Below are 24,712 nucleotides of genomic sequence, written 5' to 3' on the forward strand. Positions count from 1 at the left end.
CTGCTTTGTGTCTCCACAGAGCTGAGGACCCCGCACGTCTGGTCGGCCTGGCCCGGGTGCAGAGGAAGAGAGTGGCGGTGCCGTGAGCAGGCCTGGCCGTGGAGGAGCGGCGTGGGCCCCGCGCTGCCCATGGGGCTGCAGGCCCCCGGGGCCCCTCCCCAGCCCCGCCTGCCAGGCTCCCCGCGGCCAGAGGCCTAGGCCAGCCGGCTATCGGCGGACGGATGCGCCCTGGGCCGCGGGCTCTCCCGAGTGGGCTGCCGGGCCGGGGTGCCGCGGGGGGACAATGCCGGCCAAGGGGCGCTATTTCCTCAACGAGGGCGCAGAGGGCCCGGACCAGATGGCGCTCTACGAGAAGTACCGCCTCACCAGCCAGCACGGGCCACTGCTGCTCACGCTCCTGCTGGTGGCCGTCACCGCCTGCGTCGCCCTCATCATCATCACCTTCTCCTGCGGGGTGAGTGGGGCGGCCCGCGGGCGGCTGGGTGCTCGGCTCTGCTGCTTGGTGCTCGCGGGGCCGCTCTCTGCCCGCCGTCCGTGACTGTCGGGGCCTCTGGGGCGCGCTTAGGCCCCGGGAGGCAGGTTTCTCGAATTCATTTTCAAGTCTGGGGTGGTTTTAGAGATTACATTAATTTGGCCCAGGTAACGACCCTCCCTTTTCTCCAAAACAAACTCGGATTCTGCTGAAGACCGAGGGCAGGGGTGGCTCCCATTCCTGGTGCTCCTCCTCCCAGAGCCGGGCTGTGGCCCCGGGGGCCTTCTCAACCCCGCTCTCCAGGAGGGTGCCACCAACGTCATCCGTGACCTCGGCCCGCCACGGCCACTGCCTCGGTGTGGCTGCTGAGTGCCGGACACGGGGCGAGTATGACGGAGGAGCTGGATTTTTAAGTCACGTAAGATTGATCTTGAATAGACACACGTGGCTAGTAGCTACTCTGTGGGAGAGCAGAGTTCTAGAAGACCTCCGAGACGCCCGGGAATTAGCAGGGTGAGGTGTGTAGAGTGGCCGGCACCCAGTAGGGCCTCTGTCCGTGCTGCCTGGATCTGCGTGCCTGTAAAGCGCAGGACATTCGTTCCAGCAAATGGTTCCAGAGTGCCTACTGTGTGCCGGCCCCCAGATCAGCCTCTGTGCCCACGGAGCTTCAGGGTCCAGGGGGAGACCCTGCTGACCCAGCTGTGACTCGCCTGCCCTGGTCGCCACCTCCCAGTGTCACACCTCTGTACCTTTGCTCCAGCTTGTCCCCTTGTGTGGGATGCCTTGGGTCAGCGTCTCCTCCTTTCCCCAGCCGAGCTCCTGTGCTGTCCCCCTCTGGGCACGCACAGAGCACCCTGCGAGCAGAGGAGGCCCAATGGGGAGGGCTCGGAGTGGTAGCGTCTCAGGGCTGCGCGGTGAGTGGGGGAAGGTGGCGGTGAAGGCCTTAGCCATGACAGCACACAGCCTGAAGGGAAGGCAGAGCACGGTGCTCAGAGGGAGCACAAACACCAGCTGCGCAGAGGAGAGCACAGGTGACATTGCTCAGGGCAGGCTGGACAGGCGAGCCTGGCAGGCTTCCTGGAGGGGACGGCACATCTCACTGGGGAAAGCTATGGCATTTCCGTGTATGTGTGCCCTGCCCAGGACCCCTCCAGACACCAGGCTGTCCTGGGGATGGCCTTCTTCACGCTTGCCGTGTTTGTGGCTCTCTACGCGCTGGTGTATGTTGAGTGCCTCGTCCGGCGGTGGCTCAGGGCCTTGGCGCTGCTCATCTGGGTCTGCCTCATGATGCTGGGCTACACGCTGGTGTTCGACTCGTGGATGAAGGCGGCTCCTATCTGGGCACAGGTAAACCCTGGCATCCTCGGGGGGCGGCTGGATGCCACCAGCCAGCTGTGCACCCAGCAACTCCTGCCCTCGCTGGGCATCAGGTCCCTTCTGGAGACAGGGCCTGCATCTGGTGTGCTGGCCTGGGGCCTTCCTCCTCCTACGGGCTGTGGTTCTGCAACAGAAGGCGGGCCCTGGGCTGATTTTGTCCCCTCCGCTCCCTGAGCTGAGGAGCTGGATGAACTGGGAGGAGCGTCCCTGTGGATGTCTGGCTGGTGCATCGTAGGGGGAGCTCGTTTGGTTGGAAATGACAGAACTCCAACTCAGAGACAAAAAGGCACAAATTGGCCCATGTGCCAGGAGAGGCTGGGGGGCCAGTCCTGGGCCTCTGGCAGGATGGCCAGGTCCCGATTGCCCTCTGTTCTGTTTTCCTCTGTGTCATTTCATTCCCAGAAGGCCATCCCCAGGTCGGGCACGGATGCTGCCCAGGCTCCAGGCAGCCCCCCCACCAGCTTGTCCCCCCTCCCCTGCAGCTGAAAGAGAAACTTTTTTCTTAACCAGCTTGAGTCACACTGGCCTGGCTGGTCACTGTCGCCTCTGGTGGGCTGGGGTGGGCTGAGGCACAGGGAAGCCAGGCAGACTGGGGGCGGTGGGTGGGGCTGCGCTGCTGGAGGCGGCAGGTGAGTGGGCGGCCCCAGCCGTCCAGTAGAGGGAGAGCCTCAGCAGTGGGCGCCAGGCGGGCACGCCCTGGGTCCCGGGGGCCTGGAGTCTCACTCCTGGGGAGGCTTGGCCTTGGCCCCAGATCATAAATCAGCTCGTAGGAAATGATGGATAATGTTGGCTGGGTCTGACCCAGACACGGAGTTTGGCTTTTTCTTGTTCCATTGTGTGTTTGTCACTGTCCCACCCCACATGAGAAAGGAGGGGGCCGCCCTGGGGGCAGGGGGCTCAGGATTCAGGTTTCTGGGGCCCTCCCCATAAGACAAGCGGCTGTGGGGGCCCCCATGTCAGTTCTGTCTGGGGCTGTCTCCTGGGGTGGGGGCAGCGTGGCCAGTCCCCGAGCCTCCCCGACGCCCTGCCCCCAGGTGCCCTTCCTCCTGTTCATCGTCTTCGTGGTGTACACGCTGCTGCCCTTTAGCATGCAGGGGGCCATCGTGGCAGGGGTGATCTCCAGCATCTCCCACCTCCTGGTGCTTGGAGCCCTGAAGGAGGCCTTCACGAAGCCCAGCATCCAGGTGGGACTGCAGGTGAGGTGCGCACAGGGGTCTGGGGGCGGGGCAGGCGAAGGCCCCTGGGCAGAGGCTGTGGTTTGGGCCTGAGGATGGCGGAGATGGGTGTAGGTGAGCTGGTCCTGAGGCCTCAGCGCCTCCCAGTGGGTAGGGAAGCCGGCCCCCAGGGCGGGGACATGCCCTGCAGCCTTTCTCGGTTAGCCTGCAGTGCCCCAGATGCTCCGGCCCTCTTCCCTGGGTCCAGCGCACTGCTGTGAGGGTGAGTCCGCCCTGCAGAACCCCGTCCCGACAGGGCTGGGAGTATCCCTGGGCACCCCGTCTTGTCTCTGCATTGAGTGACTGAGACATGCACAATTTGTGGTGGTCCACAGAGGGGGTTTCCTCCGACCTGGCCTTGCAGCAGTTCTGGAAAATAGAACCCAGAGCTCTGGGCACTCATCGGAGCGCCATGCCTTCTGTGACTGTCCTCGAGGCCCCCCCTTGGGCTCTGGGCTCTGTGATGTGATGCACTTCTGCTTCCCTGGTCTCTGGGGCTCTAGTTTTCTGGCTGCAGAGAAGGGCCTGAGACCTGGTCTTAGAGTCACAGTGACTCTAGGGGACCAGTGCCCATCTGGGCTCCCGTTTCCCTGCCTGCCTACAAAGGGTGCCGGCCCGAGCGGGCGTGAGGTCAGAGAATGGGGGTGGGGTGCCACCACCAGCCCGCCGAGAGCTGGTACCCCGGGGCGCAGGCCAGGCTGAATGCTGAGCCCATGCTCGCCTCGCCCCCAGCTGCTGGCCAACGCGGTCATCTTCCTGTGCGGGAACCTCACGGGCGCCTTCCACAAGCACCAGATGCAGGACGCCTCCCGAGAGCTCTTCACCTACACCGTGAAGTGCATCCAGATCCGGCGTAAGCTGCGCATCGAAAAGCGCCAGCAGGTGTGGACGCCGCTTTCCCTGGAGCCCGAGCCTGGCCCTGCCCGGCCTTCCCGGGCCCCACGCCCTGCGTCCTTTCTCTTTGCACGTCAGACGCTCACTGAACAGCGTGTGCCTGGGGCGCAGGGTGGACGCCCATGCCGGCCTCACCGCAGGGGCTGCCGGGGACACAGGAGGCCGGGGGCCGGGCTGGCTTGGGGGCAGGATGCAGGCTGGCGGGGATGGAGGGGGCCGTGGGCAGAGCAGGCAGGGCCATAGGGAAAACCGAGGCCAGGTCGCTGAGCCTGGGCCTGACGTCCCCCTGCCTGTCCCCCGCCTCCCCGGGGCCCAGGAGAACCTGCTGCTGTCCGTGCTGCCGGCCCACATCTCCATGGGCATGAAGCTCGCCATCATCGAGCGGCTCAAGGAGCGCGGGGACCGCCACTACATGCCCGACAACAACTTTCACAGCCTGTACGTCAAGCGGCACCAGAATGTCAGGTGGGTGGCCGGCCGGGGCTGTGCGCGGAGTCCCCCGGGGGGCTGGCCTCAGTCTCCCCATTTGTTTCCCCGGGGGGTGGGATCAGATCACATTGGTGTCAGGGGAGATCCGGTAGCCCCCTACAGTTGTAAAACTCTGTGCCTAAGTAGCACTTCGGGGAAGAAAGGGGTCCTTTCAGGTGATTCTCAAGGGGGCACAGGACCCCCAAAAGAGGTGACGGCTCCCAGGCCTTGGCGGATTCGAAGGGGCTACAGCATCTTATTCGAAGGCACCAGCCTCAGTGAACTGGAGGGGTGGGTGCCGTGAGCTGGTTGGTCCGGAGCTCACGGACTCTGGAGCTGGGAGATCTGGCACACGCTGCCGCTCTGGTTTCCAGCAGGCCTCAGCCCGAGCCTCGGTTTGCTCATCTGTGGGATGGGAGTCCTCCTAGGGTAGTGTGCGTGTAAAGTGTCGGGCATGGAGCTCAGCCCTGGGGAGCGTGGGGCCACATCTCGCCACGGGGTTTAGTTCTGAAGGCGTGAGGAGGGAGAAGGACGTTCTGAGGCACCCCCATGCTGCGGTCTGCGGTGATGGGGGGCCTGGGGGTGGCAGTTCTCAAGGGCCCTGCAACTCCGGGCTGCCACCTTTTGCCTTTAATGCCAAGCCTCTGGAACGTTCATTCATCCTTACGGCCCTGGGCTTCTGTCCCATCCCTCTGGAGGCTGAGGAGTGGCCAGGGAGACTGGGGACAGGGCTGGCGGGCGCTCAGGGGCTACCAGGGGCCTGGCGCTGACCCCCCACCCCCCCGCCCCCCAGCATCCTCTATGCTGACATCGTGGGCTTCACGCGGCTGGCCAGCGACTGCTCCCCCAAAGAGCTGGTGGTGGTGCTGAACGAACTCTTCGGCAAGTTTGACCAGATCGCCAAGGTGAGCCCGCAGGCCTTTGTGCCAGCCCCTTGCCCCCCGGGGGTGGCCTGTGCCCAGTGCTGTGCCGAGATGGGCATGCAGAGGCCCCGGCTGAACTTCGGCACTCAGTCGGCAACCGCTTGTGAGCGTTCCACGGTGGCGGTGGGGTTGCGGGGTGGCCACGGCGGCCAGGACCCTGTCCCCAGAGAGTGAGGCCGGTGGGAGACTGCCAGTACGTGCGGGGGCATGCACAGGGGCTCAGGCGCTCAGGGGGCGCTCAGGAAGGCTTCCTGGGGGAGGAGATGCCTCCATCTCAGTGCTGGGCCTCGCCCCCAGTCTGCCTCCCGACGAGATCTCTGGTGAACCATGCGCGCACATTAAAGTTTGAGAAACCTAGGAAGAGACGCTGAAGAGGAAAAGGAGCAGTTCTGGGCAGAGGGAAGAGCGTGTGCAAAAGGCTGGAGGAGAAAGAAGCCTCTGGGGCCCTTGGAATGGACGTGGCCCAGTGTAACTGGGTGGAGTATGAGGGGATCGAGGTGCCAGGGGCAGACGTGCAAGGATTTAGGGCTGAGGTGAGGAGGACTTGACCTGAGGACACTGGGGAACGTGGCAGGTGCTGAGCAGGGGAGGGTATGGGTGAGGAGGGACTCCTAGGTACAGCTGAGCAGGGAGAGGTCTGGAGATGGGCAGGGCAGGGCTGATCTCACTGTTGGTCTTCCTGGGTGGCATGGAGCCCGGGGGTGGGGATGGGGGTGGGGGTTGTGGGCGTGTGTGTGTACATGTGTGCATGCGTGCACTCATTCATTAACTCATCAAATGGTCCTGAGACCTGCCACGTGGCAGCTTTGAGCTCCTGTGGCCTTGGGCCTGCCCTCCGATTGCCCCCGGCCTGTATGCTCTGAGCTTTGAAGAGGGGGTGTAGGGGGCTGGGGGGCCTGGGGAGCACCTGGCCCAGCTTCCGGTGAAGACAGACTTAGTGGTGGCCACTAAGCAGAGACCCGGGTGTTAAGATTTAAGGCCGTGGCCATCTGGCTGCACGTTCGAATCCCGTTGAGAGCGTCAGTAAAAGCCAGCCTGTGCCCACGCCTGGGCGAGTTCCGAAGCGTCCCCTGGGCGCCTCCACGGGCGGAGAATCAATGGTCTGGGCCTTGGTGGGAAGCAAGTTCGGGCCCCACACTAGGAAGACCTTCTCGTGGTCAGAGCTGCTCTGTTCTAGGAGGGACTGCCTCACCAGGAGTGGCCTCCCTCTTAGGGGAAGACCACCGCAGGGCGGTGACCAAACTTCAGGCCAGGGGTACCCCGGAGCACTGTCCCTCAGGGTATTGCGGACCGAGTGATTCGGAGGGCCTGTCTAGTCTGGAGCCTTCCTTCAGGAGCTTCCTTCCTTCATGACTTCCCTTAAACAAGCAGGTGGGGGTTCCCAGTAGCTGGGCCATATGTGGGCTAGGGGCCTGGGCTTCCGGTCGCACATGGCCCTTTCCCTGCCACACAGCCCAGGGACCTGCCCTTGTCCTCTTGGACGCAGCTCTCCCTCTGTGGCAGGTGCAGGAGGCAGGCCCTTTGTACAGATGGGGAGAGGGAGGCCTTCTAGCTGCCTGCTAAGGCCCCCGTGAGGGCTGCAGCTGGGCCCCGGGGAGCCTGGGGAGTGGGCCTGGAGCCGGCATGTAGCCCCTTCTTCAGAGTCTCTAAATCCCCACCCCACCTTGGCCAAGAGCTGACAGAGGGCCTAGTGGTCGCAGTAGTACCTCAGATGGAACCTCAGACAGCCTGCTGGGCCCCCCATCTCCTCAGGGGCATTTTCCTATGTGGCCCCGGCCTCAGCATTCACTTCCATCTTTCTGTCCTCTCCCCACTCCCCGGACCCTGCTGGTTTGCATCCCTGGCCGCCTAGCCATCTCTCGGGTTACCTTGACACCTGCTGGCCCCTTGGCTTGTGGCACCTGCCACCTGTCTTCATGTCCTCTACTTCCTCCACCTCAGCCGCATGGGCTGCTTTGCCGGGTACTCAAACAGCTTTCCGCCTGCCGGGCCTTTGCACATGCTGCGTCTTTCATCTGCCTGGAATGTTCTCCTCCCTGCAGGCCAATGAGTGTATGCGGATCAAGATCCTGGGGGACTGCTACTACTGCGTGTCGGGTCTGCCCGTATCCCTGCCCACCCATGCCCGGAACTGCGTGAAGATGGGGCTGGACATGTGTGAGGCCATTAAGTAGGTACCCTGGGCAGGCCCGGGCACTGGGTCCTGTCCCCATCACAGACCCCTCCTGCTTCCCAGGGCATGGTAGGGAATGCACTGTATCCACTTTGCAGATGAGGAACCCGAGGCTTGCCTGGGTCCCTCCGCAGCCCTGGCTGGGATTGGGTGACGGGACTGCTCTGCCCAGGCAGGTGCGAGAGGCCACAGGCGTGGACATCAGCATGCGTGTGGGCATACACTCAGGGAACGTGCTGTGCGGGGTCATTGGGCTGCGCAAATGGCAGTACGATGTGTGGTCCCACGATGTGTCCCTGGCCAACAGGATGGAGGCGGCTGGAGTCCCTGGGTGAGGTTCAGCAGGACCGTGGCCAGGACAGAGGCCATGGGCCAGCTCTGGGCTGGGCGGGCGGAGGGGGTAGGGGGTTGGTCAGAGTGGGGTCAGAGATAGAAGCGATGACCTCGCGTTGGGGGAGCCAGGCTGGGCTCTGGCCTGCTTGGCCCTGCGTGCCGTGCACCCTCTGGGTGGGTGCCGGCCTTCCCTGGGCCCTGCAGCTCTGACTCGGGGCTGGTCTCCCCCAGCCGGGTGCACATCACAGAGGCGACGCTGAACCACCTGGACAAGGCGTATGAGGTGGAGGATGGGCACGGGCAGCAGCGGGACCCCTACCTGAAAGAGATGAACATCCGCACCTACCTGGTCATCGACCCCCGGGTACGAGGGCTCAGAAGCAGCGGGCAGGGTGGGCGGGGCTGGCTGAGGAGACCCTCTGGGCCGGGACTGTGCTGGCGAGTGGGGTCCACACCCTGGGGGAAGACCCCCGTGGAGGGAGAGTGTTTTTCCCTTCCAGGCTGTGGAGAGGTGGGGAAGAGGCCCGCCCGGGGTGGGAGTGAGCTCCCTGTCACTGAGTGTGTTCTAGGCTCCACACAGCTTCTCTGGGCCTCAGTGAACTTGCAACAACTACAATGCCTACCTCAGGAGGAGAAAGAGCTCGTGTGAGCGAGCCGCTCACCACAAACTGGGCACCTCATAAACATTCTAGAAATGATAGTCACTGCTAGTTTATTTTCCAGGGGTTTGTCACTCATTTCCCGGATTTTGAGAGGACACATTTGTAAGACATGCTTTGGATAAGACTCAGGACAGCAAGGAATGGCCAGGGGGCCACTGGGCAGGAGCCTCGGTGTGTCGTGGGTTCTGCCCCCGTGGGTGGCCGCCCTGCGGGCTGATGCCTCTACCTGCTTGGAGGCCCCGCTTTCGTCAGGACCCCGAGGCGGAGGCAGCTGCTGGGCCGCTCCGAGGCAGTGGGCCCTGGCCCTGCCCCGCGCCCACACAGGCCCTGCTTTCCTGCCGCGGGAGGCCAGCTCGTCTGGCGGCCTCGGTGAATCATCCTTGGGGCTTGCTCAAGAATGTCGGCCACAGGATGGGCTCTTTCCAGCTCCCTCTGTCTCTGGCCCTGGCTGTCCTCAGAGCTGGCCCGACTGCCAGTCTTGCGGGGGGGCGGGGGGGGGGGGGGACGCGGAGGGCCAGCCTGGGAGCCTCCTGGGCCCCGTGATGTTCCCTAGGGACGGGAACCGCTCAGCAACCTCCCCTCCCCGGCCGTAGGCCCTGGGTGCTGAGTTAGCATCTGGGGAAACCCTTCCTGGGTACCTCGGGGCTGCTTCCACCCCACAGTCATGGAATACAACCCAGCCCCTCACCCCATACCCTGCAGCTCTGGGCCCTGCCCTCTTCTCTGACCGCCCCCCCCCTTTCCCCCTGAGTGCCCTTCACCCCAGCCCCTGCCCTCCACTGCCAGGCTCTTTGTGCCTCAGGACGCTTGTCACTGCTGCTGTCTCTGCCCACGGCGCTCTCGGCTTGCTTGCAAGTGCTCCTGTTGGTTTATCCTCTTTGCTTGTCTGCTGTCACTGTGAGCTCCACATGGGTAGGCTCAGGGCAGGGGGAGCGGCCTGTCCAGGCTGCCATCCCCACGCCTAGAGCAGCGCCTGGCGATGGAGCCGGGGCTCAGAGACCGTGTGCCCAGAAGCAGAGCCCCGTCCTGCAAGGCGGTGGCAGGGACAGCTCTAAGCCCTCCCCTCAGCAAGGCTGCTGCGGGACTCGCAGGCGAGCTTCAATTTCAGACAAACGACGAAGTTTTTAGCATGTGTGTGTTTTGTGCAGGATCTAACTGGGCATCCTACGGTTTTTCCAGCAACCCTACCTTCCCCATCTTTGTTGAATTTCATTTATTCACGTAGTTGAACATTCAAAAAGCACGAAGGGGGTGTTGCGGGCCGTTGTCCTCACATCCTTGCCTGCAGCCGGCGTCCCCGCTGAAGGGGACAGCGTGGCGAGTCTCCCTTCCACAGAGATGCCGATGCACACTGAGGAGTCGAGGGACTGTCCCGCGCCCTCGCCAAGCCGAGGGTGGCGTGCCCCACACCCGCTTGGTACCTTGCTTTCTTCACCTGATGACGGAGCTGGGAGACGCGCCCTTACGTGTGCGCAGAGGCTGCCGCACGCTCAGGGGTGCCTCCTGCTGTCGATGTGGCCGGCCTTCCTCAACTTTGGCCTCTGAAGGTTGTCCAGAGGTGGCAGGTGGCCGGTGGGGGTCACCTGCGGGCTGGTGATGGTCGCAGGTGCCCTCCCGGGGCCCGCTTCGGAGCAGGTGCCTTTATACTCAGAGCTGATGGATCTTTAGTGCACATTTATTTCTCAGGAAGCCCCAGTGAGTGAGAAGTGCTAGCGACCCCAAACTTGAGCGGCTGGGGGCTGCGGGGGCAGAGTTGCCGACCCGTAAAGGGGAGACAGAGAATGGGACCTCCCCCGACTCCAGGGCAGGTGGCTCTCGGCGCGGCACAGCCGGATTCCAGCTGGTCCCACTGGCGAGGCAGACAGGCGCATCTCAGGGCTTAAAAATGTTTCTATCCCGAAAGGAGGCTAGAAGTTTCTAGGAAAGTTGCTGCCTGTGGCTTAGCTAGTGTCTGTGGCTGTAAATGCTGGTCCTTGTGGGTGTTTGCAGAGACCCAAGGGGACAGGGGGTAGGGGGACTTGGAGATGGTTCAAGCTTGTCTCTGGCGGCCGTGGCACTGTTTCTCTTCTCTCCCTCTTTTACAGTCCTGCCCGTCCTCCCCAGCAGGGGACGGTCCCCTGCTCTTAGGGGGGTGGGGGGCAGGGGGCCACGGAGGAGGCCGGCCGGGCTGACACCCTCTCCCTGACCCGGCCACAGCAGGCACATGGCACGTAACGCTCCCTGCCGTGGAGTGGGGGCCACACGAGGGGAAGGGCCTGGAACGCTGCCCAGGGGGTGGGGCTGGCCCCTCGGTGGGCCGGCTCTCCGGCTCTCCGGCTCTCCGGGTTTCTGGCCCGCACTCCTCTTCCTCCAGCTGCTCCCTCCTGGAAGGACATGTGCCGGCCACATGTGGGTGGGCCGGGTGGGATGCTTGTGGCTTTTCTGGGCACTGTCTTCCCGGGGTGTCCCCACGGGGAGAGGCCAGTGGGCTTTCAGGCCCCAAGGGAGACAGTGGTGCCACAGAGCGTCACGGGGCTGGCAGGGTCTTAGGGCTTAGGACTTCGGCCCGATCTTTCCCTGGGGAGGCAGAGAAGGGTCTGAGGGGCTGCGCACAGTTGTGTGTGATCCCCAATCTCCTGGCTGCCTGGGAAGGACAGGGCCCGAGCTGGGACCTCCTATGCAGCCCAGCCAAGGAGTGCACTGGGCCATAGCCGGTCCCCGAGGGGCTCGCAGACCCAGCAGCGTTTCTGCCATTCTCTTTTTCCCCAGCCTGGCCAGCACTCGGGGCAGTGTGGCATTTCAGGGGGAGTGGGATGGGGGCGGGGGCCCTTCCTGGGCTGAGGGGGGTGGGGACAGGCTGTGTCTGTGTCTGCCTACAGAGCCGGCAGCCACCCCCGCCCAGCCAGCACCTCCCCAAGCCCAAGGGGGACGCGGCCCTAAAGATGCGGGCATCCGTGCGCATGACCCGCTACCTCGAGTCCTGGGGGGCCGCGCGGCCCTTTGCTCACCTCAACCACCGTGAGAGCGTGAGCAGCGGCGAGACCCCTGTTCCCAGCGGGCGGAGGCCCAAGGTAGGACCCTGCCTCCCAGACTGCTCGGCACCTGCCCCGTGTGTCCGAGGGTGCGGGAGATGAGAGACCCAGTCCAGGGACAGACTTTGGGGGCCCCTCATTGCAGAAAAACTGTCCCCTCTCCTTTCCTTTCCAGACCATTCCCCTGCGGCGCCACCGGACCCCTGACAGGTACGTGCACCATCCCCTCCTCTCAGTCAACTGTGGCCTGCTTTCCTGACCAAGTCCTGCCCCACCCCAGTCACCCCCTTAGTGTCCACCCCCTCCAGGCAGCCTACCCTGACCATCCTCTGTCCAGGAGGGCAGCTCGGAGGGGCTGTGGCTTGGAATGAGGACTTCACAGTAATGGAGTGCCTGTGGTGTCCCCACCCGGGGGCCGGGTTAGTGGTTGGCGTGAGGGAAGCCTGCGGGTGGAGGGGAAGAGGCCTTAGAGGTTGGCCTTTAGAGGTCCTCTGCTTCTGGCTGGGCTGCTGGCCACCTGGGCCTGCTGCTTGATGCCGGGCCTCCACTTGCCCTCTCTGGGCCTCAGTGGGACCCTCCTGTTCCTCGGCCACCCCGCACGAGGCTCTGGGGCCTCCTGCTGGCGTCTAGGCACCCAGACGGGGCTGCTGCCTCGTGTTCACTCCTGCCTCTGGGCAGGCGGGTGTGGTCCTGGGGTGATGCGCTTCGGTTCCTGATGCAGGAGCACGTCCCCCAAGGGGCGGTCGGAGGACGACTCGTACGATGAGGAGATGCTGTCAGCCATCGAGGGGCTGAGCTCCACGAGGTGGGACCCCGAGGCCTCTGTTCGCCCAGTCCCCCCTCGGATGGGGGTTCCCCATACAGCAGGCCCACCTTGTGCCCACGTGCCTGGTGGCCCAGCTCCGGCTGCGTCTCTGGTGGTTCCTTTGCCTCCCTGGTGCTGCCTCCTGAGGGTGGACTTCTGCCCCCCATCTCCCTGCTCCCCAGAGTGGGACCCCCTCCCACCCCCCTCCCCCATCTCCTCCCGAGGGCGGGCCCCCCTATTCCCCCAGGCCCTGTGTCTCACGGCCTGCGCCTGCCACCCCTCAGGCCCTGCTGCTCCAAGTCCGATGACTTCTACACCCTCGGGTCCATCTTCCTGGAGAAGGACTTCGAGCGAGAGGTGAGGAACGGGGGCTCCAGGCCTGGGGTGGGGCGGCCACCGCTCCGACGTCTGTTCAGGGAGGGTGGTGGGAATCACCCCGGCGGGCCATGGGGGTGGGTGGGGGCCCAGTCCCGCCTTGCTTGGACTCTCTTCCTGTTGGCCTCACTCCTGTACCTGACTTGTGCCCTGTTAGGGATTCTCCCACTTGGGTTTGGGAGACCTTTGCTCCCCTCATATGCTAGGACCTCAGCGGGTAAGGGCCAGCGCACGCCTTAGCCTGGTTCTCCCTTCTGGCTGCTACAACTACGTGCTTTTATGCCGTTCTACAACTGTTTACTTATTTATTGAGCGCCTACTGTGTTCTGGCCATGTCCCCAGCACACATGTATGTCCTTGAAACCTCACATGGCCGGACAAGGTTGCTGTTGTTACCCATTTCACAGGCTTCTGGCTTCTGGTGTGGCCCGCGAGGGTGGCCCCAGGCCACGGGGCTCTGGTGCTGGGGCTTCTTTCCCCTCTCAGCCTCAAGATTGCTGGTGGTGGTGGGGTCTTTCTCTGGCTGGGGCTTCCTGAGTCGGGGCTCCCTCGGTGAGGAGCTTGGGGTCTGAGGGAAACCTGCCTGGCAGGCCTGCCAGCAGCTGTGTGACCCTGGGCAGGCTGCCGGACTCTCTGAGCCCCGGTTTGCTCACGTGCAGTAGGAGCCCCTGTGGCCCGAGATCATGAGATTGTGCCTGGTGGAGGGGTGTGAGCGGCACAGGGTCCCCCGTCCCCAAGCTTGGGGCCATAGGCGTCTCAGGGACCTGGGAAATAGAGACCTGGGTGGGGTGGGGGAGGGGAAGGGATCAGCTCTAAACGTCAGGGAACAGAATGAAGGTCATTTGGTCATGATGATGTCCCATCATCACCTGGAACTCAAGGAGTATGTGAGGTTTGTTTTAAAGATTTATTTATTTGTTTTAGAGAGAGAGAGAGCACACATGCACAAGGGGGGGAGGGGCAGAGGGGGAGGGAGAAGCGGGCTCCCCGCTGAGTGGGACCCTGAGATCATGACCTGAGTCCAACGCTTAACCGACTGAGCCACCCAGGCGCCCCCAGGGTGTGGGTGTGAGTTTTGATTAACTTGAGCCGGGGTGGGCCGAGAAGGGGCGGAGCAAGTGGCCCTGACTGTCCCCGTCGCCCCCAGTACCGCCTGGCGCCCATCCCCCGGGCGCGCTACTACTTCGCCTGCGCCAGCCTCGTCTTCGTCTGCATCCTGCTGGTCCAGGCCCTGCTCATGCCCAGGTCAGTCGGGGTGGGCAGGATGCGCGGGCCCGGGGCCTGGCAGAGCCCCCAGAAAAGCTGCGTGCGCTGCCCGACCGGCAGGAGGGGCCTGGAGTCCCAGAAACTGGACCAGGGGCTGTGGCCCACACCTGGGCTCACCAGTGCTTGCTTTTGTTTCCATCGAATGTGCTTGTCCTGTCAAGCCGCAGGCCTTCCCAGTCCCCTGAGACCTGTGTGGCCCTGTGGGCGTGTGGCCTGAGGCGACCGCTGTCCCAGAAGGCAGACTCCCAGAACCGTAGCCACCTCCAGCTCCCTCTTAGATGTGGGAAACTGAGGCTCAGAGGGCTTCGTGCCCTATCCGGGTGCAAGGCCCCTGTTGGCGGAGGACGGCCGGGCGGGGGGAGGTCACAGGGAAGGAGTGAGGTCAGTTACGTGGTGGTTTCTGGAAGGGGGGTGAGGCCAGAGGATCCACTAGGATTGGGGTTTAGGATGTGCTTCCTAAAGACAAACTAGGCAGAAGCCCTTCCGTCTGGTACTTCCGGGGCGGCCGTGGGTCTGAAGGCTGCGTGCCCACCCGTTTCTTGGATACGTGGCCCCAGCCTCGTGCATGAGTGGGGCAGCTGGACCATGGTGCTCAGAGATCCCCTTTGCTGAGTGTATATGGCAGTTTGCGGGGGCAGGAGGCGGCTGGGAGCCTGAGAATTGGGGTGCTGGGGGTTGGGGAGCATGCCTGTGGCTTGGCCCTGGGCCAACGGTCCCCCAGACCTAGGGTTTTCTGCTCTCCAGGATGGCGGCTCTGGGTGTGTCCTTTGGGCTGGTGGCCTGCGTGCTGGCGCTGGTGTTGGGCCTGTGCTTTGCCCACGAGTTCTTGGTGAGTGGGAGCCCTTGACCGGGCACCTGGCCCTGCGCCGCCGGCCCTCCGCGCCCCTTCTGCCCGGGCGACAGTTTGCAGATGCCACCTTCCCGGGCTGCCGGGGGCCCCCAAGCGGCTGCGGCTGTCCCCGGCCCTGAGGGTGGGAGCGTCCCCTCTGTCTGTGCACCCGTGCGTCCTGAGCTCTGGGCCTGAGCTCTAGTGGAGCTCTCGGGAGCCCTCATGTCCGCTGGGCCCTTGGGCCGAGGGGTCCTTGTCCCGGTGCTGGCGCCGGCCCCCTGACCCCGTGCCTCCACAGAGGTGCTGCCCGGCCTGGGGGATGTTGCAGGCCATCTCCGAGAGCGTGGAGACCCAGCCCCTGCTGCGCCTGTCCCTGGCCGTCCTGACTATTGGCAGCCTGCTCAGCATCGCCATCGTCAACCTGGTGGGTTCTGGGGGGCGGGTGGGGATGGCGGGCCCTGGTGAGGAGCCCTCCTGCCTGTGTGTGCTTCCTGGGGGGATGGGGGAGCCAGTCCTAGACCCTGGGCACCTTCAGGTTCTCGAATCCCACAGTCTCCTGCCCGAGAGCTGCATCTGGCATAGCTCTCTGCAGGGCCCTGTGGGTGGGCTCCGCGAGGCCCCTGAGATGGGCCTGGGCTCCTTCCCCTTCACTTTTCACACGAGGACCTGGGGCCCCCAGAGAGCTTACGTGGCCAGCCCCACAAGGACAGGATGTCTTGAACCACCGGTGTTCTTGGCATCTTCTACCTTCTTCATCATCATCCTTCTACCTGGGGAGGCCCTGGCTTACTCTCTCTGAGACTCCGTTTCCTCGCTAGGGCGAGTGGCCCTGGGGACAGGCTGGGGAGGACACTTGAGCTCCTGCTTCTCAGGCCTCGCTCACGTGCTCAGTGCTGTGGACAGCACGTGTCCCTGCTGGTCCTCCCAGCTCTGACCTCTGGAGCCAGGGGCTCTCCGTGTCCCTGAGACCCTGTGACCACCACACTCAGGGTCTCCTGGGGAGAAGGGGGCTCACTGACTACGCTGATCCCAGCTTCTCCCCTGCCTCCCCCAGCCCCGAATCAGCCTCTAATGCTTTGGTGATGGTGCACATGGGGCTTCATTTTACACCCTCCTCCTCCCCGGACCTCTCCCCTCCGGGAAGTAGATGCCTGTGGCCGGGAGTCGGGGCACCGCGGCTCTGGGCGTGCCTGGAGCTGGGCCTGGCAGGTCCTAGAGTCCCAGGTCCCTGGGCCACCCCTCATGGTGACCTGTCTTCTCTGCAGCCGCTGATGCCTTTCTCGGCCCCGGGGCTGCCTGCGGGCAACCAGACGAGCCCGAGGCCTGGGAGCAACATGTGCGGGCTCCTCCCGGTGAGTGCAGCCGGGCCCTGGCCCAGACTGCTGGGCCCCGCGTGCCCCCGCTGGGCCCTGCTCCTGTGCAGTGCCCCGCCTGAGTGCAGGAGGCCATGGGGTGCAGGGGAGCGGAGTCCAGCCCCTCCCAGGAGATGGAGAGAGCAAGGCCCAGCCGGGGCCGAGGTGGCCTCTGATCCCGGAGGACACAGGGCCTTTGGGGCCGGGGCTGCTTCATCCAAGGCGCGAGGAGGGGCCCCGAGAGGTTGACTGGTTGGCCTCATGGGTGGTGGAGCCATGACTGGCCTCAGGCAGGCCGACAGCAGAAGCCAGGTCTGGGGAGCCCCGATGCATGGCAGCGGAGGGTGGGGGACTTCCGCGGGCCGTGGTGAATTTTGAGCTGGTCTCTGAAGGACAGAAAGGTTCTGGGACAGGGAGAAAAGCTGAGGCACGAAATGGGAGCCCGCAGGGCTTCAGGCGGTGGTGTCGTGGGGAGGCGCGGGGACAGCTGAGACACGGAGCCGGAGGTAGGTTTGATCCAGATCGGGGGTGGGGGCGGAGCCTGAGCGCCAGGATAGAGAGCTTGGTCTCTCTTTGGGGGGCAGTGGGGAGCCACAGCATGATCTTGAGCAGGAGAGGAACATGGGCAGCGATGCCCTTTGGGAAGGGCAAGCTCGGGGCAGAACTGGAGGCGGGGAGGCTGTTCAGGGGTGTGCGTACTGCTGCCCTCACCTTTGTCACATCCACAGGCCATTGCAGTTGTAGTTACTTTTTCCCTCTCCCTTCAGTGAGTTCACCTGCCATAAGTAGAAGTAAAAATAGAGTAAAAACAATGCGATGCTCGAAAGTTCTAGACTGTGTGGTCTGCTCTTTGCTAAGAAGGGAGGTCATCAAGGCTGAGAGCAGTGTTGCAGATGCGCTGGCCCTTCACGCCCCTCCCCACCCCCCCGGCGCTGGAAAGGGGCTTGGAGTCGGGGTGCCGGCGCTAGAGAGGCGCCCCGTCCTGGTGACCTGGGTCCAGGAGCTGCCTCATGGTGAGCGACACCCCCCATCACCCCAGTATTACACCTGTAGCTGCATCCTCGCCTTTGTCGCTTGCTCGGTCTTCCTGCGGATGAGCCTGGAGCTGAAGGTCGTGCTCTTGACCGTGGCCTTGGTGGCCTACCTGGTGCTCTTCAACATCTCCCCGTGCTGGCAGTCGGACTGCTGTGGCCACGTTGTGGACAACCTCACTGAGACCAACGGTACCCTCAGGTGGGGCCCGAAGCACCCTGTCCCCCTGCCCGTCTCGAGTGTGGTCCGTGGGGTGTCACGTTGAACCGTGCTGTGCTGGTCTTCACAGTGCCATTGGCCTGGACACCTGGGGGCTGGGCTGGCAGGTGGCACGGTCTCCATTTTACAGGAGGGGACGTGATGGTCCCAGGTCCGTACACTCAGAGCTGGAGTGTCACTCATCTGCAGGTTCTCTGGGGGACATCCCGAGACCCACGGAGGCTTCCTGGATCCTCCTGTCTCTACGCCATTCTTGGGGTGCGGGGGGGAGGCTTCGGCTCTAGCCCGGTCCCCCTCCTTGAGCCGTGTCCCGGATCTCCAGAGTTTTGGAAACAACAGTTGTCTCCGGTCTGTCCCTGGACTGGTGGCTGAGCCCTGTGGTGTGGGAAGGGATGGTGTGTGTGTGCTTCTGGGGGCTCTCGGCCCCAGGTGGGTTGAGGAGAGGGACCTGGCTCCCCTTAAATTTGGGGGCCCAGAACAAAATCTGCTCCCCTGGGTTTGCTGACAGCTGCAGTCCCTGACTTGGAGGAGTGCTTGGCTGTCCCCTCACCTGCCTGGAGTGCTTTTCCTTCAGACGTCACTTCAGTGAGGCCTCCCCCACCTCCCAGTCAGACCATCTTCTCTTGTCACCCCGAAGTCGCTTGTTTCGTGTCTGTGCCCTGAGGATGTGAGCTGAGGGCAGCCGTCTGTCCTGGGCTCGCGTCTGAGGGCCGGGCACAAGCGACTCTGGCCTTTCCCCTTCGTGTCCCGCAGCTCCCCGTTCTGTGTGTGGAAGGACGCGAAGGCGATGACCAATTTCTACCTGGTTCTGTTCTACGTCACCCTCCTCATGCTCTCCAGACAGGTAGGGCCCCGTGCTCAGCGGCGGGGGTGGGGTGGGGGGGCGGGACACAACCGGGCCGGGGCATCTGCAGATTTGGGGCTGCATGGGAGACAGAGCCCAGTACGGAAACCCTGGTCCCTGGGTCCTCACCTCCCCGCATCCCCTCCCCTCAGGACACCAGTGACATTTGGTCACGTGGGTCACTTGGAGAACCGAGTCCCGGCTGACTGGCATTCTGAGGCCACGGGGAGGTGGCCGTTGAGCTGGGGACATTAGCCGGGGACACAGGGTGGAAGCACTGAGGGGCTGGCTCAGCAGGCCCCGGGGCGACACGTGTGTCCTCGTGTCCCCGCTCACGGCGGCCAGGACACCGATGTTGCCCGCTGTCCGCAGATTGACTACTACTGCCGCTTGGACTGTTTGTGGAAGAAGAAGTTCAAGAAGGAACACGAGGAGTTTGAAACCATGGAGAATGTGAACCGCCTTCTTCTGGAGAATGTCTTGCCAGCCCACGTGGCCGCTCACTTTATTGGTGACAAGTTAAATGAGGTGTGGTGCCGGCGGGCGCTGGGTGGCCCTGGGTAGGGAGAGACGGAGGGTACCTGGGGCCCGCACTTCTGGGGGCCGTGGGGCCGCCCGGGGGCGGGTGGTTTGGGCACCAGCCGCATGTCCAGGCCTCTGTGGTCCGGACGGTCCGTGCGGATGAAAACGTGCGTGGTTCACGGGTTCCGTGCCGCAGCATTTTACGGAAGAGGACCCAGGCCCCCTGACTGTGACCTTGGCCCGCCCCGCGGGGCTCTCAGCGTCAGCCGCGGGACCCAGGGTAGCGCCGAGTCAGAACCACCCTGAGCCCGCCCCAACCAGTGCACTCAGATGAGAGTCTCAGGCGTAAGGCAGGCCAAGCGACACTTGCGTTGCGCCCCCGGCCCCTGAAAGTTTCGTGGGACGGCCGAGGGGCCACGTCCCTGTGCTTGCTTGTCCCCCGGCATGGCCGGCTGGCGCAAGGTCGTCTTCTGCCCGCCCCCATCCAGGACTGGTACCATCAATCCTACGACTGCGTGTGTGTCATGTTCGCGTCCGTGCCAGACTTCAAAGTCTTCTACACGGAGTGCGACGTCAACAAGGAGGGGCTGGAGTGTCTGCGCCTGCTGAACGAGATCATCGCCGACTTCGACGAGGTTCGGGCAGGGTGCGGGCCCCCCAGATCGGGAGAGGGACGCATGCGCCTTTCTCTGCGTTTCTCTCAGTAAGCGCTTTGTTACCTTCTCTGCGAGGGGCAGCCAGCTCAGGTCAGATGAGGGTCCTTGAAGAAGGCAGTGGTGCCCTTACCTGTGGTTTGCTGGCCGCGTGAGCAGATGACCCCCCTCCCGACACATGGCCAGGAGGTCGGTAGTGGCCGAACGCCGTGTCACAGCGTCCCCGTCATGTGTCTCGCTTCATCTCATCACCAGGAGGAGGAGGAGGAACGAACGCAGTACAGGAAGAGTTTTTGAGAGAGGGACCCTTCACGTAATTTTATCAGGGCGCATGGTTCTGTTGTTAACCTTTCACCGTGCCTGATTTCTAACTAAACCTCATCACAGGCGAGTTCGTGGGCGAGAGAGCACACGCTGTGGAGGGCTCGGGACCCTGCGGTGCCAGGCATCCACTGGGGTCTGGGAGTGGGTAAGGGGGGCTGCTGTAGTTTGATTCCCAGCCAAGCCCACGCTGCCAACTCTTCCAGAGGAAGTCCGTCGGTTTGGACTTCATTTTTTTTTTTAAGATTTTATTTATTTGATAGAGACAGCGAGAGAGGGAACACAAGCAGGGGGAGTGGGAGAGGGAGAAGCAGGCTTCCTGCTCAGGGAGCCCGATGTGGGGCTCGATCCCTGGGATCGTGACCTGAGCCGAAGGCCAACGACTGAGCCACCCAGGCATCCCTTAATTTTTTTTTTAAGGATTTACTTAGAGCACACAAGCAGGGGGCAGGGGCACAGGGAGAGGGAGAGAGAATCTTAAGCAGGCTCTACGCTCAGCACGGAGCCCGATGTGGGGCTCGATCCCAGGACCCTGAGATCATGACCTGAGCTGAAACCACGGGTCAGATGCTTAACTGACTGAGCCACCCACGCGCCCCTTGGATTTCGTTCTTAGCTGCGAACATTCGACATTCCTGGGTAGATCCTGTTGGGCTGTGCTTGCTCCTTAAGAACGAGAGTCCTGACGCAAACGGGAGGACCGGCAGCAGGGACAGAACCAGAGGCCTCGTCCCTGCGTGGACTCGGCTGTCCACTCACAAGGGAAGGCCGAACGTGAGAAATGTCGGCATTAGGAGCAGTGGCGGGAGGGACCCCACCCCTTCTCAGACCTCGGGGTGTCCCTTTGTCCCGCAGCTGCTTCTAAAGCCCAAGTTCAGCAGCGTGGAGAAGATCAAGACCATCGGCAGCACATACATGGCAGCCGCAGGGCTCAGCAGCCCCTCAGGGACTGAGAACCAGGTACTGAGCTGAATGGGGGCCTCACGTCCCAGTCCCCCACTAGGAGGATTCAGCAGGTCCCAGGCCCGTCCTATGAGGAAGGGGCAGAGGACCTCGCGGCCCAGCCTCCTGGCCGCCTGACACCCAGTGCAGGCGGGAAGTCGGGGCAGGGGACCCGCGGCCCCCGTGCACAGCGCTCTGTCCTGCAGGACCTGGAGCGGCAGCACGCGCACATCGGCATCATGGTGGACTTCAGCATCGCCCTGATGAGCAAGCTGGACGGCATCAACCGGCATTCTTTCAACTCCTTCCGCCTCCGAGTTGGTGAGGGCCCAGAGAGCGGGGCCGGGCTCGGGGAGGGTGGCTGGGCCCGTGCCTCCTGGCAAGCGCATGCTCAGGCCTGATGGTGCACTTCACTGTCTAGCGGGAAAGCCTTGAGAACGCCCTCTCGGCCTTGCAACGCTGGCGACAGGGCAATTACTCTTCCTTGGCATTCTGTTTATAAAGTTAGCTTTGGAAGCTGTGAGTAGATAGGAACAGAACTCTACAGAAAACGGAGAACCCCAAAATCACCTTCTGTAAACCTTACAACATCCTGAGAACAAGCCAAGTTACTGACCTAACTACCCCGTGTTAGCTGCAGGGCTGGTGCTCACAGCCCGTTTGTTCTTGGTTGGGAGATGAGCAGATACTAGAAAAGTGCTAACCAGAGCCCAACTTCTGGAGCAAGCAGCAGGAAGAGGGCTGCCCGGGGGTGCCTCTCGTGCACCCCAAATGAGCACTCCTGTCACGGGCTTGGGAAGCCCCCTCTAGCCATTTTAGCTGTTGGTCCGTGTTTTCTGTGGCTGCTGCTAAGGGCAGAGCCTGAGGCTTGGCCTCCCTGACCCAACCGCAAATGTTCCCTCCAGGCATAAACCACGGGCCCGTGATTGCTGGAGTGATTGGGGCACGAAAGCCTCAGTATGACATCTGGGGAAACACGGTCAACGTTGCCAGCCGGATGGAGAGCACTGGAGAACTTGGCAAGATCCAGGTACAACCCAGCTGGGGAACCTATGACCACAGGGGGAGGAACTTCCCAGAGGCGCAGGGACCCAGGCATCGGTCAGCAATGTGACTCCAGCCCTGATGTGCTTGAGGGACACCAGACCTGTGTGCTGCTTGGGGCTGGTTTCTGCCTGACCCCCCACAGCAGGTGTTCTTCCTGCTTCCCAAGACTGTTGGCCTTTTCTTTTCAGGTTACTGAAGAAACATGCACCATCCTCCAGGGACTAGGTTATTCTTGCGAGTGCCGGGGACTGATCAACGTCAAAGGCAAAGGCGAGCTGAGGACTTACTTTGTCTGTACAGACACTGCCAAGTTCCAAGGATTGGGACTCAACTGAGGGCTTCTGGTAGGTGCAGAACATGCTGGAAGCGGATTTCCTTCCCTGAGGCAAGCCAAGGGGAGCACTCAGCCCCACGCCAGTCACAAAGGCATTCCAAGGGTTTGGCCGTCACTACCCCGGCAGATGGCTATGTGGAGCTTCCTCGGATTTGTGCTAGAGGATTCCTGGGAACATGCATCAGACCCTCACCTGAGGCGACCACGGAGCCTTGCCACCCACAGGCAGCCAGGACCTCTGTGCTGTCCGAGTCTGCACCACAGCTTCTAGACAGCGTGGACAGGCTCACTCATGAGGTCCGGATACTCAGTCCCCTCGGGGCTGTGGCGATCTCGGAGCATGAGCCATACATACCCTGCCTGGCCTGCGAGCTGCACACGCAGGCCCAGTCTTTTCTAGGTACAGAACTAGGACAAGTCGTCCAGGACGGGCTGGGTACTCCTTTCTGCCCCAGTGGATCAGCCACAGGATTCTGCATTGCTCACACAGGCATTTCGGTAAATAGAGCTGATAAGGCTGTTTTCAATCTGTGGTTTCATGCAGCAGGGAGGAAAAACCACAGCGGGCACCTGCTACCTCTTGTCATCTCCAGCGTGTCTGTTTTAAATGGCTATACTATTGGTGGAGGTTTTATCCTTTTTAATGAGTTCTTAGATGCTAGACAAAGTCTCTTCCCTCCAGCGTACTGTCTTTTTAACCACTGACATGGAAGGAGAACCTACCGTCCAGCGTCCGGGGGTTGGGCCTGGAGTGTGGCTCACGGCAAGAAGGCAGGTGGTGGCGTGGCCCAGGAAATGAGGCACCACCTCCTACCCCCTCCCCGACTGCTCTCCCATATGTGGGGCTCTCCCCTGCAGTCTTCCGCTAAATCTTCGCTTCTGTGGTGGAAAGGAATGGAATCTGTGCAGACAGGACGCAGGCAACCTGTAGCACTTCTTTTCTTTTCTTTAGTCCTCACACCTAACTTGAAGAGCTTCAAAACGAAAAGCTTCTGCTCCACATGAGTGTGCAAAGAGGTTCCCGTATGTGGGAAGCCAGCCCGCTCGGAAATGCTGGGCTGGTCTTGCTCTGAACCGCATGAATCAAGGCGAGTGCAAAATGCCAGGTCCGCGAGATGCGTCTCACAGCACTTCAATTTTCAAAAACTCAGAAGTTGGCTTGAGTTGTGTTTCCAGGTGAGAAGGAACCAAACTGCCCATTCCTTTTTCTGGATCAGCTTTGCTGCCTCATCAGCAGTGCGCGCCCGGGGTTTCTCACACAGCTGCATTTCACTGCAGAGCAGGGATTCCCAGCTCGGGGTCCTCCGGGAACCCCCAGCCATTACAGGAAATCTTGCATATGGGAAGCTTCAAAAGCGGACACAGCGTTGCAGCCAAGGGCAGGGAGGACTGAAGCTGAACCCGCTGTCTGCTCGGGCCATGTCTGCGGCTTATCAGCCTGAGAAGGGGCTTATCTCGTTTGCCCAGAGAAGCCGGATGCGCTAGCGGCTGAGGCTTGCGTGTCACTGGGAGAGAGATGAATGAATTACAGGAACTTGCTGTACAAAGGAACTTTACGGCAAAAATGCTGTTAAGGGATAACCTCACTTAAAAACTGCTTTTCTGCACCAACTTTTCATATAAAGGGCTGGTGTCGGGTGAGTACTACACTGCGACCCGGACACTTAAATCGGCAGTGACCAGGGCCGCTCAGCAGGGCTCTCCTCGGAGGTCAGGAAGGTTCTGTCACGGATACGATACTGGACACACCTAGGCATGCTGGGTCTCTCTGAGGTGGGCCTACTTCTACTCTTGCAATATTAAATTACTTTTTTCCTCCAGCAACAGAAATCCAGTCCTCTCTTTTTATTTCCAATTCAAGCACGGTGCTCCGATAAGCACATTTTGGCAAGTTTTGAGTTTCTGATGTGCCGACTATCGTGTGGAACGGACCCTAAAAGGCACCTGCAGTCACGTTTGCTCAGTGTGTTTTCCAGGGGCCGGGCCCCTTCCTCACAGGTGTCATTCTGTTTGCTTTATGACAGGACAAGTATCTTTTCTAACACTGACCTTTCCTAGGGGTCACGGGCCGGCGTGAAGAGGGCCTCCCCGACTCTAGTGAAAGTCACACCTGAAGTTTTCTGGTTTACTCATTAAGAAAATTAAATAAGATCATTAACCACTGTATACATGGTGTATATAATACGTCATGTCCAAAAACAGGTTTTGAGAAGGTACATCCGAATAACTAGGAATAACTCTGTATACTGAATATTTATAGATCTGTAACATTTGTTTCAAAATGTTATACTTCATTTTTATAAAGTACCAGTGTTTCTACTTTGTTTAGCCTTTCATATATTCAATCAGCAAGTTGGAAAAACAATGTCCTAAAGTGTTTTGAATTTCAGTTTTCTTGGTCTGTTTAAGAAAATCACTGCCTGAATTATAATTGAAAGATTAAAATTATTAAACTCTAAAAAAACTTGATAAAATACATAACTGGGGGTGCCTGGGTGGCTCAGATGGTTAAGTGTCTGCCTTTAGCTCAGGTCATGATCTCAGGGTCCTGGGATCGAGTCCCGCATCGGGCTTCCTGCTCCTTGGGAGACTGCTTCTCCCTCTGCCTCTCGTGAATAAATAAATAAAATCTTACAAAAAAAAA

At 61.8% G+C, this 24,712-nt stretch overlaps 1 protein-coding gene across 1 annotated transcript; it reads left to right on the plus strand.

Moving 5' to 3' along the window:
- Nucleotides 1–277: 277 nt before the first annotated feature.
- On the plus strand, nt 278–24,574 carry ADCY7 (adenylate cyclase 7). Its single transcript, XM_021704786.2, has 25 exons — nt 278–454; nt 1,616–1,819; nt 2,884–3,045; nt 3,796–3,945; nt 4,274–4,422; nt 5,219–5,330; nt 7,391–7,518; nt 7,694–7,852; nt 8,086–8,218; nt 11,375–11,566; nt 11,703–11,737; nt 12,249–12,332; nt 12,617–12,689; nt 13,855–13,952; nt 14,718–14,802; nt 15,101–15,226; nt 16,068–16,154; nt 17,194–17,387; nt 18,159–18,249; nt 18,622–18,777; nt 19,260–19,406; nt 20,601–20,705; nt 20,894–21,008; nt 21,593–21,717; nt 21,923–24,574. Exons 1-25 carry the CDS (start codon nt 284–286, stop codon nt 22,067–22,069), a joined length of 3,228 nt encoding a protein of 1,075 aa, XP_021560461.1. The 5' UTR covers nt 278–283; the 3' UTR covers nt 22,070–24,574.
- Nucleotides 24,575–24,712: the final 138 nt, after the last annotated feature.

The sequence above is a fragment of the Neomonachus schauinslandi genome, chromosome 16, assembly GCF_002201575.2.
Source record: "Neomonachus schauinslandi chromosome 16, ASM220157v2, whole genome shotgun sequence".
Lineage (NCBI taxonomy): Eukaryota > Metazoa > Chordata > Mammalia > Carnivora > Phocidae > Neomonachus > Neomonachus schauinslandi.

Bases quoted from the DNA above. Each gene is read 5' to 3' on its own strand.
- ADCY7 (XM_021704786.2), top strand. From the start codon at position 284: ATGCCGGCCAAGGGGCGCTATTTCCTCAACGAGGGCGCAGAGGGCCCG. The intron at 4,423-5,218 runs GTGGGTGGCCGG...CCCGCCCCCCAG, and splicing joins AAGCGGCACCAGAATGTCAG to CATCCTCTATGCTGACATCG. The intron at 15,227-16,067 runs GTGGGTTCTGGG...TCTTCTCTGCAG, and splicing joins GCATCGCCATCGTCAACCTG to CCGCTGATGCCTTTCTCGGC.